Genomic DNA, 17276 nt, shown 5'->3' with positions numbered 1-17276 from the left:
CGCATATAAAATTAAGGGTGTCCCGATCCACTATTGACATTGTCTATCAATCCAATATCAGCAAACAAAAAAAACAGGTATCGGATGATTTTGAGTGGCATTTACAATCCGATACAAGCAGCACATTTACAACCAGTTAACATCTAAATGTCCTCCAATAAGCACACAAGGTTGGTCTTTTCTTGTATTTTCGTGTAGTCATTTACAAAAGGTAAACATGGTAGGCTCTAGGCTACTAGGAGCCAACAGCTACAAAACAGTTAAGCACACAAGCTAGACTTCCATAATAACTGTCCTTAATTCCATGCTTCTCAATTATTTTCTGCTACGCCCCTCCTTGGAAAAATCTAATATTTTACGCTCCCGCCCCCTCTCCACCGTGACTATAAATAGTATAATTTGTAGGCTCTGCATAACTTTGTAAGTTTATTAACATTTAAGGAAACAACACACCGGCCTTTCCTCGTCTCCCACCGTGGTTACACTGAAGCCAAGTGCTACATACGTTTCGTCATATTCTGGTACGGAAAAAAAGCATGTTCCCCGAGGTCACACGTGCTCCCCCTTGGCATCGCATCGGGCCCCCCCCCCCCTGTTCCAATATTTGAGAAGGACTGCCTTATTTGAACAGTATTGCAGTCTATTGTATATGAAATATAAAAAGTATCAAATAATCATAGTTGCATATTACTTACATATACGAAGTCTCCAAGGCAGAAGTCTTTTAGAAAGTACGCTCAAAGATCGATATAACAGGGTTGTTGGGGTCCAAAAAATGCCCATCGCGTTATTCCCAAGATCGCGTTTCATAGAAATCCTTATTTTTGACCCTTTTCTTCTGGAGAAAGTTACGCAGCTGCCTAAACCCGCTTGGGTGATAGTGCCTCCACCTGACGTGACATGAATGGTGGATTGTGCTCCCACGTCACTTAATGAGGTGGGCACAATCCAAAAGTAGGTGGCCCTGACAACATCCTGAACCATGGCAGCTCACGCACAGTGGTCCTGTGCGAGGTCGCAGGAGATGGCGAACCAGTCCGGCCACCTGCGAACCCGAAAGTTCGGACAGGTCCTCCTTGATCGATATCGACCAGGTCTTAAGCTGTCCGTCAACGTGCTTACGCCAGCGAGGCAGTGGAAGTGGGAAGAAAACATCGCCAACCAGCTCACTCTTCGGCCATCGAGACGCATGACCAAACCATCTTAACCGCCGTGGGAGCAGCAGGGAAGAAAAAGGCCGTAGACAAAGACAGGCGGGAGTTACACCATTAATGCTTCGGAGGCAGTCATTGTCGCAGACCTTCAGCCTTCATTGATCAGATACCCTCATAGGCCAAGCGATACTTTGGTGAAAAACAACACGATTGACTCTGGTGGAAAAAAACGAGCGAAATTTGGGGTCCACGGCGATCGCGTTTTATCGAATGTGGCGTTATATCGGACAGCACTATACTGAACTTTGAGTGTATCCATTAACAAATGTGTCTGGATTAGAGATGTCCAATAAGCGCTTTTTTGCCGGTATAAAATATTCTGATATCGTCCAACTCTTAATTACCGATTCCGATATCAACCGATACCGATATATACAGTCGTGGAATTAACACATTATTATGCCTAATTTTGTTGTGATGCCCCGCTGGATGCATTAAACAATGTAACAAGGTTTTCCAAAATAAATCAACTCAAGTTATGGAAACAAATGCCAACATGGCACTGCCATATTTATTATTGAAGTCACAAAGTGCATTATTTTTTTTAACATGCCTCAAAACAGCAGCTTGGAATTTGGGACATGCTCTCCCTGAGAGAGCATGAAGAGGTTGAGGTGGGTGGGGTTGAGGTGGGGGGGGCGGGGTAGGGGATAGCGGGGGGTGTATATTGTAGCGTCCCGGAAGAGTTAGTGCTGCAAGGGGTTCTGGGTATTTGTTCTGTTGTGTTTATGTTTTGTTACGGTGTGGCTGTTCTCCCGAAATGTGTTTGTCATTCTTGTTTGGTGTGGGTTCACAGTGTGGCGCATATTTGTAACAGTGTTAAAGTTGTTTATACGGCTACCCTCAGTGTGACCTGTATGGCTGTTGACCAAGTATGAATTGCATTCACTTGTGTGTGTGAAAAGCCGTAGATATTATGTGACTGGGCCGGCACGCAAAGGCAGTGCCTTTAAGGTTTATGGCGCTCTGTACTTCTCCCTACGTCCGTGTACCACTCCGTACAGTGGCGTTTTAAAAAGTCATAAATTGTACTTTTTGAAACCGATACCGATAATTTGCGACATTACATTTTAAAACATTTATCGGCCGATATATCGGCAGTCCGATATTATCGGACATCTCTAGTCTGGATCATTCAATTTACTGTGTCATGAGCTTAATTTATGAGTTATTGTGACCACTAGGTGTCACAAAAAACAAATGAACACTCCATTTTAATTTAAAGACAGCATAAGTCTGTTTTAAGATTAGTGTTTTCATACAGTACGCAGCATTGTTTGCCGAGTAATTTCACTTGATCAAGCCTTTTAAACATTCCACACTACAAAATAATAAAATCATGTAGGCTACTATAATACTATAATTTGTGCTGATATTGTTATGGATTAATATCGGTATTGGCCTATACTCAAGGCTCCAATGTCGGTATCATATCTGCAGTGAAAAAGTTGCAACAGGACACCCTTATACAGGATAGGGTCAAACCTGAAGCTAGACAGAGATTCTCTTCCAGTCACTCACACCCACCAGTGACATGGAGAGAAACAGCGATCCGCTCGAAAAGTGTGTCAAAGGTTGTTAACAAACATAGGAGGAGGTGATCAATTAAGCTGAGTCATCAAACAACTGTTGAGCAGCTAAGAAATATGACTATCATTGCAATCTATAAGTTGTTTTTGACTAATATTGAAAATACATTTTAAATCATTTTATTATCTTTGATTTAATTATTTTGTTTTTCATTTTATATATTCTGTATATATACTAAACAATTTTTTATAAAATCAGTTTTATTTGACATTTTCAGATAAATATTAGCTTTTCATGCTGTGAGAAGAATTGTGTTGGCTTTAGAACATAATTTAATTTTTTGTATTATTTATTTGCGGTCACATGCAAAATGTGCAATAATTAAATTTACAGTATAATAAATATCTAACGGTATACAGTATAATGCGTGTCAAAGGTTACAGGGAAACTTATGATGAAAATGATGCTATTTATACACGTCTTTATAGACTCTGATATGATGATGTAACTGGTTTTACATACCAGATGCAATTGTGAAATGTTTGACATGTGTGACATGCATGAGGTGAATAAATGGAGTCTTACAGCCAGTAATTTATATTCAGTAGACAACGGAAGACACAGCAATGATTAGAACAAGAGACGGCCAGAGAAATCACTCGTATAGCAACTATTGTTAAGATAGGGTTACATGTAAATACTGATGTGTTTCTGTAAATACTGATTGTTATTTAGGAAGCAATAAGCAATGAACAATGTTAAATGTGAGTAGTATTTTGATGCTCTTCCTCTTTGATTGAGGTTATTAATCTGACAAGCTCCTGTAAATAGTTGAGTTGTGAATAAACTACACTTCCGTTTAGACAATTCAGTCGCAAATATATTTGAAATGGAAGTAGATCTGAACAGGACTATTGCAGTGGCCAAGTATTTTGTGTACTTTCTTCCTATTATGTAAAGCTTGAATATTTGTCTCATTCGGGTAAAGTCGGGGGATTTTTTTGCAATACGTGGCAGCTTAGTATGAAGGGTCAAATGGGACAGCTCAAATAAATAAATCTTTAATTGTTTAAATGTGTCAATAATCACATTTTGAAATAAATACATAAATATGTGTCATTAATAATGTAAAATTAAATATACCTTTTACCTAGTTTAATTAATTATTTCACTACTTAATCAATTATTTAATTATTTAAATGCTATTCAGTATTTTATTTCAGGATTTACCGAATGTTTCCGAGTATAAATTGCTCCGGAATATAAGTCGCACCGGCCAAAAATGCACAATAAAGAAGGAAAAAAATCGCTCTGGAGTATAAGTCGCATTTTTTTGGGAAATTTATTTGATAAAACCCAACACCAAGAATAGACATTTGAAAGGCAATTTAAAATAAATAAAGAATCAAATAAAAAAAGAATAGTGAACAACAGGCTGAATAAGTGTACGTTATATGACGCATAAATAACCAACTGAGAACGTGCTTGGTATGTTAACGTAACATATTATGGTAAGAGTCATTCAAATAACTATAACATATAGAACATGCTATACGTTTACCAAACAATCTGTCACTCCTAATCGCTAAATCCGATGAAATCTTATAAGTCTAGTCTCTTACGTGAATGAGCTAAATAATATTATTTGATATTTTACGGTAATGTGTTAATAATTTCACACATAAGTCGCTCCTGAGTATAAGTCGCACCCCCGGCCAAACAATGAAAAAAACTGCAACTTATAGTCCGAAAAATACGGTAATTAAAACTTTTTCATGATTTGAATAAATATTTCACGATTGTATTATTATTTGGTTTAATTAAATATTGTATTTATTTCATGAGTCTGTGGGTCAGCAGTTCATGAATTAATTTTATTCTTCAAACTCAGCAGTCAAAGTCAGTAGATGGGTCCTAACACTGATTGGTTACCAGGCACTTTCCCTTGCCTGTGCAACTTTGAAAAGAGAAGCAAAGGAGTACTGCTCGAAAGTGTGGAAATAACTCCAAAAACTTCAACAAAATCCTCTACTTAAACTGTTATATGCTCTGGGTCAACACTTTTTAGAAGAAGGTCCAAGATATTCACCACCAACCCCCAAAAAAGTACAAGTGTATCATCCTTGGCCACAATTGTTTTGAAAGACTTCCAGGCTTAAGACCAAATGGGTAAGTTTGACAGATAAAATACATTTATGAAGTGCTGTAACATAGGTTCATGAAATTTAAAAAAAAAAATCATTAAAAAAAAAAAATACTTCGCAAAATGTTTAAATCATGAAATATGTAATTAAATAGAGAAATAATGAAATCGGAAGTTAAATGTACATTTATAAGAAATAAATTAATGAAATATTTAGTAACACATTTATTATTAACTACTATAAATTACTGTAGAATGAATTAATGACACATTTAGATAATTATTTGAAGATATAATTCAATTCCCATTTGACCCTTCATAGCTTAGCAGCAAGTACAATATTGTGCCAAACAGAAGCGAAGACAGTACCGATGTAATGAAGTCAAAAGTTGTAAATCTGATATTAATAATAGCATATTTGAATGTATGTAGGATAATTTTATATTTGAAAAGTTGAAAAGATTAGACACCAACCTCAACTTCCTTTTCCGTGAGCGGAGGTGGACTGGAATGAAATGAAAGACAACAGGTATGGTAGAGCACAGTATGGTAAAAAAACAACAACAACCTAAGCTGCTATTGATGGGAAACACACCAGCCTGGGAGGCCACGGTGAAGTTTGAGTTTTCTTAACATGACGTCAGAGATGTTTGGCATGGCGTCAGACTTGGCTTCATCGCTGCTGGTTGTCGAGTGTGAAGAGGAAGCAGGTCCTGCAGACACATGATGATTTCTCATGAAAATCATCTGTGATGCTGATGTATGCACATTTATATCACAGGTTACTTGGGGTTACATATAGCTCACATTTCAAATATTGTCCCCGCAAAAGGCACAGATAGTTTTATTGGAGTCCAATAATTATCCCTCAACTGGATTGAACTTTGATGCACAGAAACTGACTGGTAAATACAAGATTATTTCTGGGCTGTCAAAATGAACACTATTAATTGAATTAATCCACCATCATTATTAATCTGATCAAATGTTTAACTCATGACTCAAAATCCCTAAAAAGTCTTTGGCAAGGCATTTTGGGCAGTTTGTCCAAGTAGTGTTGCTATCACGCATGTACAAACGGGCATTTGATCTGGTAGAAGCAGAAGCAAGCAAGTCAATATGGAAGACACTAAACTACTAAACGTTGGTTCTCTCCATGGGAAATTAGAGTACAAAAAATATGACGGAACAGTCAACCGACATTGGACGTGATCTACTGAAGTTTTGCATGTATCAAAGCATGTGCAAACTTGATAGCACACAGACTACTGACCTCATGCAGGATTCAATCTCTTAAAGGGGAACTGCACTTTTTGGGGGGAATTTTGCCTATCGTTCACAATCCTTATGAGAGACCAAAAGACAAAAGGTTTTAAACATTTTTGCATTCTAACATATAAAAATCGGGTTGTTGTAGGAGGCTAGCAATGCAGCTAATGGGAGCAATCAAATCTGCCTCTAAATCACTTTAAAAATGCATTCAAAAACCGTCAACAATACTTCATTTACGTTTTGTAACCTGTATAATAACCAAGCTGTAGCGACATTGTTATTTTAAGAGCGAACACGGAGGAACTCCTTTTCTAGCAGAGTAACACATCAGCATGCTTCGGTATTAGCCGTAAAAGCTAACTACGGCGAGAGATAAACTAGCTTATGCGTCAGCAGCCGAATCATGTTTGAGTTTGTAATGCACAACACTGCGATAAGACACCAATCTGTACTGACTGAAAAACATGAACAATCATATTAGAGCATCTGTAAAATATTAGCCCACATTTCATGTTTTGTTTGTACACAGCTAGCTAGACAGTGTATGTACTGTAGTTGTAATAACACGCATGACGTGCTGTGTGTATCATGATTGATATTAAAGTTACCCACTCGATGGACAGCTGTTTGTTAGGTCCAGCTGGCCGGGGATGTTTTTTCAAGTTGGATGGGTAAGCACTCCATTTATGTCGAAATAGCTTGCCTCCAAGTTCCACATTTGCAGCGTCAAAGTCACGTCAACCTCACTCTTTTGGCTTCCGTCTGCTCCAACGTTTCACCCTCTTCTTTGTACTCACTTTTATAAGCAGCAATTCATCCTCCTTATATTCAGGTTCAAAAAGATAAGCTTATTTGTTCCGAAATAGTCATCTCCGTCCTATATTACCGAGTCTGCCATGATTTAAAAAAAACACTTGCGTCTGTATCCGAAAGTAGAACACACATTTGTTGCCGGAAGTCAGAAGTGTGTTGCAATGGAAACGGAAATAAATGCGCCGAAGAAACCAGTTCCTGCAATGCATAAAATGACCAAAATACGGTAAATATTGTACATATTACATATTGTTATGAACGTGTCTGTTACTACATTATATATATACTTGCAATGTGTATATAAAACGTTAATGGAGGGTTTTGAAGTTGTTTTAGAGGGCTTTGAAAACTACAACAGCACTTTCCAAGGTTTTTAGGCAAAATTCCCCCCAAAAGTGCAGTTCCCCTTTAAATGAGCAAATTTGCGTTGTTAGGCCTATTTTAGGGGGGCTTCTATTTTTAAGCCCCCTTAAATCATTTGGTGTCACTTTGGTGTGACTTTTTTTTTTTTTTTACAGAAAATTGCAGAAAAATTCAATAATAAATAATACTATAACCTGTCATTATTCACTACGATTATAAATCATTTGAAAACCCTTTGTCAGCGCTTATTACCCAATCCAAACCGTTCCATCAATAACGCCCGCATTACTATATTGAAAATCCATTCCACGTTTTCACTGTTTCCTTAGCAAGGTCGACCTAGACAGCAGCAGCATTAAGACTACGTTTAGTGCGTTCACAACACTTCAGGATAGGATGTCCAATTCAGTTTTTTTTCCGCAAATCTGATCTTTTTATGTAGTGGTTCACGTTACAAAAAAAATGTGTCCAGACTCCAACGTGAATGCAAACTGAACCGAATACAGACATGGCGTCATGACGTTGCACGTCCTGCAGTGTTTATGTAAGTACACCCGGAAGTAAACAAGCTTCAATTCTCGTCCTCTCAGTACTGGCACATTTGTGGTAATTTCAAGGATTCTGTGCAATCAAAGTCAACATTTTCGGAACCGCGGAGAAGATTATGACATTTGCCTCGATGTCTGCTCTAATGAGCGTGTTGACGATCAGTGGTGGAACATTGATAGACGTGAGTTCCTAAAACATTATTTTCGCCTGTTTCTGCTAATTTGTCAACTAATTTACTTTCGAACTATCTATTTCGGTGAATAATGATGACAATTATGATAAGCGTCATCACTATTCGCCATTATGCGACCGTTCATACTGAAGTTGCATCATTAGACTATTTGATTCATTTGTAATATAAAACTTATAATAATAATATATATAATATTGCTGACAGAAAAATAACTTTCATAGCGTATGATAAGCAAATCATACTACTACAGCTTTGCAGTATAGGTGTGCTACTTAAACTTAAATGGCAGGTTGTTGTGATAGTCCATATCACCCATTCCTGTGGCCTGTGGGCCTTAAATTTGACACTTGTGGCCCTAGTGTGTGATTGTGAGTGTGAATGTTGTCTGTCTATCTGTGTTGGCCTTGTGATGAGGTGGCGACTCATCCAGTGTGTACCCCGCCTACCACCCGAATGCAGCTGAGATAGGCTCCAGCACTCCACGCTACCCCGAAAAGGACAAGCGGTAGAAAATGGATGGATGGATGGGTCTAAAGGCCATACATTACCATCACAGTAATAACAGGAAACTAACAATATAGCTTTTAACCATCTAGATTTATTCAGCATTTGTTGTGTAATTCTGATACAGTAACAACAACTATAAGCAAAAAAAATCTTGCAATTGCAAAATTTCTGAATCAAAGAGGTTGTGCTCAGACAACATACTGTATAGTTGGTTGGACATCCAGACCCTGTTTACCAGGCAATAAAGTTTCTTTCTACCAGATTCTCCTCTGTTTTAAGGTCAACTCTGTAGTGCTGTGCAAGTTGGTTTACACTGCAATCATCTGTGCAACATTTCTCTGTTTGCAAGTTGCCTGCTAGATTTTCCATGTAACAACATTGTCCTCATGTGTTTGGGCCATATCATGTTTATCATCCACTTTCAACCATTTAGATGTATTCAGTGTTTTGTAATTCTAATACAGTGCCAAAAAGTTGTGGGCAAAAATATCTTGCAAGTGCAAAAAGGTTTTTGCTCCCGCGCTTCGTGCGGTCGCATGAAGAACCTCCCGGTTCCTTGATGATGATATATATATATATATATATATATATGTATATATATATATATATATATATAGAAACATACCGGTATACATATACAGTATATCGATATATACATTTTCTACTGTTTGTCCCTCTTGGGATTGCAGCGGGCGGACAAGTCGCCACCTCATCGCAGGGCTAACACAGATAGATAGATAACCATTCACACTCACATTCACACACTAGGGCCAATTTAGTGTTGCCAATCAACCTATCCCCAGGTGCATGTCTTTGGAGGTGGGAGGAAGCCAAAGTACCCAGAGAGAACCCATGCAGTCACGGGGAGAACATGCAAACTCGACACAGAAAGACCCGTCCCGGAAATCGAACCTTTCTTGCTGTAAGGCACAAGCTCTAGATATAATTTTATCCCCTTCTTCTTGACTCTTGTTGCTCATGCAACATTTAATTGTGACGCTCAAAATTAATCCGCAATAATACTAATTTAGTTGTTTATTTCTCATTGTGTCCTGTATGAAAAAAACAATTTAATTGTTCAGAGTTGGCCATAAATTGGTGTTGCAAAGGGAAAGAAACATAATCATCATGACCAGATTTTCCCAGCGATTCAGGAAGTGCACACCCTGAAACATTCTGTTGCCAAAGTACTTTTGGGTCTTACATGAGCAAAAAGCCAAACAATAGCAGTCACCTTTTTCCTGTTCCACAGCTTCACTCAATTCCGGTAACTTGGATCCACCTATGCTTTGGTTACGCATGAGCTTGTGCTCCTGTGGACACACACACACATTAAAAGACACACAAGCACAATCATTTGATCGGCAATCGAGGCAGTGTTTAGGTTAAATCAGTGTTCTACCTCTCTGAATTTAGACAGTTTGGGCATCGTAAGCTCCTTGAGCCCTGAGGATTTAAAGACGCCATCTCTGGCTTTGTCCGAGTTTGTGTCCTCTGCTCCGTTTCTGGGGTTATTGCCTCCAACAGCATCCCAGGAAACAGCCCTCATTAGTGGTGGAAAGGCTCCAATGGTCTTTATCTCGGCTGTGCAGGGGGCCTGTTGCGTCGGGGGCCGGGGGACGGGCTTGGCGACCCCTGTGGCCGGGGCCTGGTTGGAATTTCGCCCTGAGCCGGCTCCTTCATCGCTTTTATTGGTTCCTTGGGGACTTTTGGGTTCACAGGGTTCTTTTGGAATGGCATAACGTGGCGTTAATGTCCCAGAAGAGACTTTTCTCTTCTCTGTGAGCTTCCAGTCTACCACCAGTCTGCTGCCCTGAGAGTGACCACATCATCACAGTGAATTCATGTACTGGCACTGTTGCTGAGATCTCTGTACTCAGGATGTTGTTACACTCTTTTGCATGACTTACGTAATATTTGGTTTAAGCAAACTTGGTTAATAAAAGGAAATGAAGTGATGAAATGTGTTATCTGACCTCCTGATCCTGAGTCGGCGCATCCGTTTGTCCTCTGACTGAGGCAACGTCCAGATGCTGCAGGAGAGGGCGACACAGACAATGTAGATCAGAAACAGTCAAGTGTACTGTGGCTGGAAAAAGTACTTGATAAGATATTAACAACCTAGTTTTTGTAGCTGAGGTTCATTGTAACAGACAGACAAAGAATATCAAAACAATTTTAAAAAACGGTTATAAATTTATTTAATTAATTGGAGATATTTTTAACTTACCAGAAGTATTATTTTATTTTCAAGCAAAAAACAAATGCTTGCGGGAACACATTCATTTATTAAATTTGTTTCACTCATTTAGTACTTTTTATTAAAAAGGTACTGCTGTTAAAAAAAATAGTATCAATGGGTTGTTGTTTTTTTCAAAATAAATTGTCCACTTCAGCCTTCTTTTCTTTAAAAGGTCTTCTCTCAATAATGTCTTTTTTTTTCACTGTCAACATTTCCTTTATAAAGGGTCTCAGGAGGTTTCAGTAAGTCAAATTTTATGGAAAACATTTAAGACCCATTGCACATCCATAAAGTAGTACAACTTGATCTCTGTACAGTTGTGTGTGTGTGTAGCGTTTTCACATTTTTTGACAGGAACTTATCCCAGGTTATATACTTTTTCATTATGGTTCCATTCACTTTACCACAATGTTTACTGTACAAGCCCTCCACAATGGCTCCATATCCGGGTCCAGACCCGAGTTGTGACATTGGTGAAAACATAGCTTCAATCATGCAAACCTTTAAAAGCGAAACTGAGGACATTCTATTTTGAAGACCTATGATAGTCATATTTAAGACTTTTAACCACATTCTTTATAGATTTTTAAGCATTTTAAGGCCTTAACTTCCAATTTTTGGATTTTAGACATTTTAAGACTTTTCAAGACCTGGTGGGTACCCTGTTATAATGTCCAGCCACAGATTCCGAGTAGGAGGTTGGAGCTTCTATCATTAGTGTCTTGTGATGTCTTTCCTTGAAGCTGTAAAAAGCACCTTTAGACAAATAACACTTTTCTGTCTGTACCACTGACATTATGGGCCTGATTTACTAAGATCCAAATACCACGTGCTAATCAGCGCGTGCAATCCATAAAATAGCTTTTACTATTAGTGGGCACCTTGCGTGTGATCTACTAACATTGCACGTGCTATTCATAACAGGTGCAGACCACCTTATTTAAATGAGGTTTTCGCGTGAACTACGCAGATTTTACCATGGAGACACTGAATCTTTTACTGCACATTCATGTTATCATGCCCCTACAAGACATGTACCACTTTTAATGGGCATATTAGAAGCAGTACGGTGCATCCAAAATGAAACCCACATTTTTTTGTGTGCTGCAGAGTGGCTGCACTTACTGTGCTCAAGACGCAAAGAAATGCATACTTCAATAATATTTTTTCATACAAGAGATATGTTGATAATATATATTCTATGTGGAAAAAATGAACATCATTAAAAAATACCAGCAGACACCAAAACGCTACACAATTATAAAAGGATGTTGCTAAATAGACGATATCTCTCATGTTTTTAATTTCTGACAGACCATGCAAAAATGTTGACACAGACACAGACACACACACACACACACACACACACACACACACACACACACACACACACACACACACACACACACACACACACACACACACACACACACACACACACACACACACACACACACACACACACACACACACACACTCTCTCTCTGTTTCTTGTCTGTCATTGCGGCCTGAGCACAGCCCGAGCACCAATCCTGCAGCAATGTGTGTAACTGTGTCAGTTTGCACTTACTTTTCAGAGGTGCTAAATGAAACGCTAAATAGTACTCGCTAAATGGTGATGAGTGTTAATAAATCACATTGCATGTATGTAATATTATGTTTGCATCTTCTCCCCATGGTAATGTGGATGTTTTGCTCTCAGCATATATACTGCATATTAATGAAGACAGAGACGCGCAATGGATTGCACGTCTTATTCTGCTCACCTAACAGACACAATCCACTTTGCACCCATTTAGTAGATCAGCTTTGCGTGTACAATCAAGTTTTAATACACGCAAACCTTTAGTAAATCAGGCCTTATGTGTCCCATTGCAATATTAGATCAAAGCACTTTGGACATAACTGAGTGTACTTCTTCCCAAAATGATTTTTCGTTTTGCAAAACTCCAAAAAACATGTGTATGATCTAAATTTTAAATGATCATACACATGATCTCAAATTTTCAGAGATGTATTCTTTCCCCAGAGTATATGAATCAAACATTGTATCTTCATTTAAGTATTCATAATACTTAAATGAAATATTATGAATCTGCGATTCATGTATTATGAATACATCATCCCAATTGTCTCCAATTGGGATGATGTATTACAGTTTTTTACAGTCGCTAGGACACATGTCCCAATACTTAGGTCACTTTTTCAAAACTCTTCACACAGTTCTTCCAAACCAACTTTCAGCTCGTCACATCAGTTCATTTCACTTTCAAAATGCACTAAAACTAGCAAATCACTTCATACATGTCTCAAATCAATTCAGTCTTCCAGAACGAACAAAGGTTGACAGACAACAAACACACTTTTTCACCCACAAAACAATGACCTAAAAAACACTAACAACAGTTAGCATTTGACAATGTTTTCTTGTGTAAAACAAGGACATCTCTGTATAATTCACAGCAAAATACATGTTACTGGAATGAAACAGACATGATGCACAATGCTTCAATATATTTGATGTCTTTTATTATTTTTTTATTTTTTTTGCACTGAGAAATTCCAACATACAAGAATTTGTATACACACCATCCACTACTCAGCAGTTGTCTCCTTTTGTAATTACATAAATTGAAAGAGTAACACCTGTGTAGATGTTCATCTACAATGAGAATCAGCTGTGGTTGGTGGAATTGTCCAATTGTTTTTATAGCATCTAATTTTACAATTTAAAATATATTTCATAAAAATATTACTGTGGAATTGTAGCAAATTCCTGTCTTATTCAAGTTTGTATTGTTATTGTCCTGAACTTAAGTTGAACAGTTTTGAAAACAGTATGTAAGCATGTGCAAATTGGCCTGTAAGTACACAGAATTTTGGCGGTTGTTGTGTCGAAGTGAGAAAATAATTAATGTAATTTGAAAGATGTAGTCATCGAATGCATTTTGTGCCAACGCAATGATAATTGATCCTCAGTTTAGCCCATTTATACTGCTGTTGTGCTCACTGTGTGAAGAGTTTTGAAAAAGTGACCTAAGTATTGGGAAATGTGTCCTAGGGACTGTAAAAAAACTGTAATAATATTTTACTTTGACAAAACCAACCAGGTTTTTCCAATTAAACACCCTCCATACTTGTGAGCTAGTGGAAGTCAACTGGGTTTAATTGGAGAGAGTTATTTTAGATAAACACCACAATTTGTTTTAAACTTTAAAGTTTACCTGACTAACAGACTGTGAGCTGCAGTTCACATCAGGGAATCCCAAAACTGGAACAAGAGAAGCAAACAACAGCAATCAGTCATAAAAGTAGATACTCACCTTCAACATGTACATGAAAGATTAATAAATTCTTAATTGTTTTATTGTGGTTTTGTTGTCGTATAATTATGGTACCCTTTACTCGCCTGTACCTTTTATAATTACCTGTGGGAGAGTCGGAAAGGCTGCTGGTAGAACGGCGGCCTCGGCGCATGAGGAAGCGGTCGCTGACCTTTTTGGCTTGTTCCAGAAGCTGCAGATTCTTCTGGCGATCCTCCTCAGAGAGCTGCATCTCCGGCAGCTTATCCTTCACCAGATCGATCACATGACCTGTACTGTCTAAGAAAGGCCGTACAAGCAGTTACCATTTTCACTACTTTTTTTCTGAAAAAAAGTTGTTTTTGTGTATTACAGCACACTACCTACCAACTGTGGTGATTGGTCCTCCCGTGGAGTTTCTGGCCAGACGAGATCTGGGACTGTGTGGCCTACAACAAAAAAACAACAACAATCCAGACTCATAGATGCTGTTGTAGTTAGACATATTTTGTAAATTAAAGATGGCTCTCACCTAGCCTGCTGTAGAGGACGTCCATCTTGTTGGACAATGGAAGCCTGCTGTGGGTAGATGATTGTGGGGCCAGTCATTTCTACAGCTCCACTCTCACCAGCTGGACACTGTGTAGAAAAGCACCAACACAAAGGAACATTCATGTAACATATATAAGATTTGAGAGTATAACCCTGGAGATTTTACAATAATATAACAGTATATTTTGGATTGTGTGGTCTCAGTCAAGCCTTGTGTCAACATATGTTTGTGAAAGTAGCTAATAAGTGCAGATCACATGGTAGATATGTTGATTAAATGTATCTAGAACAGGGGTAGGCAAAAAAATTAATAATAGAAACCAGTGACATGCGGTGAGGTTCATGACTGGTGAGACACTGACTTCATCACAGTCAGATTTACAAACATATGAACCCTAAAGAGTATCTTATTCACAATTTGATTGGCAGCAGTTAACGGGTTATGTTTAAAAGCTCATACCAGCATTCTTCCCTGCTTGGCACTCAGCATCAAGGGTTGGAATTGGGGGTAAATCACCAAAAATGATTCACGGGCGTGGCGCCGCTGCTGCCCACTGCTCCCCTCACATCCCAGGGGGTGAGCAAGGGGATGGGTCAAATGCAGAGGACAAATTTCACCACACCTAGTGTGTGTGTGTGACAATCATTGGTACTTTAACTTAACTTTAACTTTACACATACAAACTGTAGCACACAAAAAAGCACATTTAATAAAAAAAACGTTATTATGGTCTTACCTTTACTTATAAGTGCGGGAACAGTGGTGTTCGTGTTGGAGGAGTTGTGAATGAATGAAATATGAAATCCGTGCTGCAGTCTGCAGGTGTACCTAATGTTGTGTCCCTGCAGTCGTTCACGGCTCCTCCGGCGCGAGCATTGTTGTTTTTGCACTTTTTGGCTTCTTGTTAAGTGACTTTTTTTGGGTGGATTCGGTCTTGCACGTGGAGGGTTTGGGTGTGGGCTTTGGTTGGTGTGGCGCTCCCGTCGGGGCCCGGGGTGCATTCTGCGGCGGGGGTGCATTAACCGGCACAAGGAGGCGAGATTACTGCGAGCCTCACACAGTGCGTCTTCGCAGCAGTTTTATGATCGCTCAGCACAAGAAATACGTTACACACATACAATTGTTGACAAAATACACTGTACATTATATACCTCAGCTAACTAAACTATGGAAATGTATAATATAGTTCATATAGCAATACGGTCTCACTACACAGCAGGCCAGCAGTTAGCCGAGTCCGCAATCCATGTTGAGGCACAACGCAGTGACCGTCTCTTCTCAGTATTTGAACGGAAAATGTGAAAATTCAGCGATTTTGAATAAAAATAATCTAAAACTGGTGAAGTTAAATGGAAAATAACTGTATAGTATAATCACTGAATACATATAACAATTTAATACATTTTTTTTCTTTTTACATTTTTTTTCTTTCCATGATGGCAGGTGAGGCCCCGCCTTCCCTGCCTCTACTGACTGCACGTCACTGATATATATATATATATATATATATATATATATATATATATATATATATATATATATATATATATATATATATATATATATATATATATATATATATATATATATATATATATATATATATATATATATACAAATACTATTTATACTATTTTATGTTTCTATCAGTGACGTGCGGTCACTGGAGGCAACTTTTTACATTTTTTTTCTTTCCATGATGGCAGGTGAGACCCGTTCTTTTCAAACGGCGTGGTACACACGCAAAGGCTGGCTGGCTGTGTGGATGTACAGCAAGAAAGGTAAGACCATAATAATGTTTTTTTTAATTAAATGTGCTTTTTTGTGTGCTACAGTTTGTATGTGTAAAGAATGCTGGTATGAGCTTTTAAACATAATCCGTTAACTGCTGCCAATCACATGGTGAATAAGATACTCTTTAGGGTTCATATGTTTGTAAATCTGACTGTGATGAAGTCAGTGCCTCACCAGACATGAACCTCACCGCACGTCACTTATATATATATATATATATATATATATATATATATATATATATATATATATATATATATATATATATATATATATATATATATATATATATATATATATATATTGATTGGAATCAGACAGGATTCACAGTTTTTTCGAATGTATATATATATGTATATATATATATATATATATATATATATATATATATATATATATATATATATATATATATATATATATATATATATATATATATATATATATATATATATATATATATACATATATATATATATATATATATATATATATATATACACAGTATATATTATTGATCATTGATTGGAATCAGACAGGATTTACAGTTTTTTTGAATGGCACTTGGCGTGGAGCAGCTACTGGCACTTGGCGTGGAGCAGCTACTGGCACTTGACGTGGAGCTTGGCGTGGAGCTTGGCGTGGAGCTTGGCATGGAGCTTGGCGTGGAGCTTGGCGTTGAGCTGCGACAAGAGCTAGCCGTGGAGCTGCGACAGGAACTAGCCGTGGAGCTGCGACAGGAACTAGCCGTGGAGCTGCGACAGGAACTAGCCTTGGAGCTGCGACAGGTGCTAGCCTTGG

General features: G+C 38.0%; 1 protein-coding gene across 2 annotated transcripts in view; it reads right to left on the bottom strand.

The window, feature by feature from the left end:
* mrvi1 (murine retrovirus integration site 1 homolog) overlaps window positions 1–17276 on the bottom strand; it is a 95930-nt gene that overhangs the window by 18839 nt on the left and 59815 nt on the right. For both annotated transcript variants that reach the window (XM_062028612.1, XM_062028621.1), the window contains exons 21-29: window positions 14661–14767; window positions 14516–14577; window positions 14255–14428; window positions 14051–14097; window positions 10561–10617; window positions 9987–10397; window positions 9819–9897; window positions 5483–5600; window positions 5362–5392 (exon numbers count right to left, since the gene is read on the bottom strand). In XM_062028612.1, the coding sequence (XP_061884596.1) occupies window positions 5362–5392; window positions 5483–5600; window positions 9819–9897; window positions 9987–10397; window positions 10561–10617; window positions 14051–14097; window positions 14255–14428; window positions 14516–14577; window positions 14661–14767 (1086 nt within the window). The remainder of the gene's footprint in view (window positions 1–5361; window positions 5393–5482; window positions 5601–9818; window positions 9898–9986; window positions 10398–10560; window positions 10618–14050; window positions 14098–14254; window positions 14429–14515; window positions 14578–14660; window positions 14768–17276) is intronic.

This window comes from Entelurus aequoreus, linkage group LG02, assembly GCF_033978785.1.
Source record: "Entelurus aequoreus isolate RoL-2023_Sb linkage group LG02, RoL_Eaeq_v1.1, whole genome shotgun sequence".
Lineage (NCBI taxonomy): Eukaryota > Metazoa > Chordata > Actinopteri > Syngnathiformes > Syngnathidae > Entelurus > Entelurus aequoreus.
This window is presented reverse-complemented; position numbering and strand designations above follow the sequence as displayed.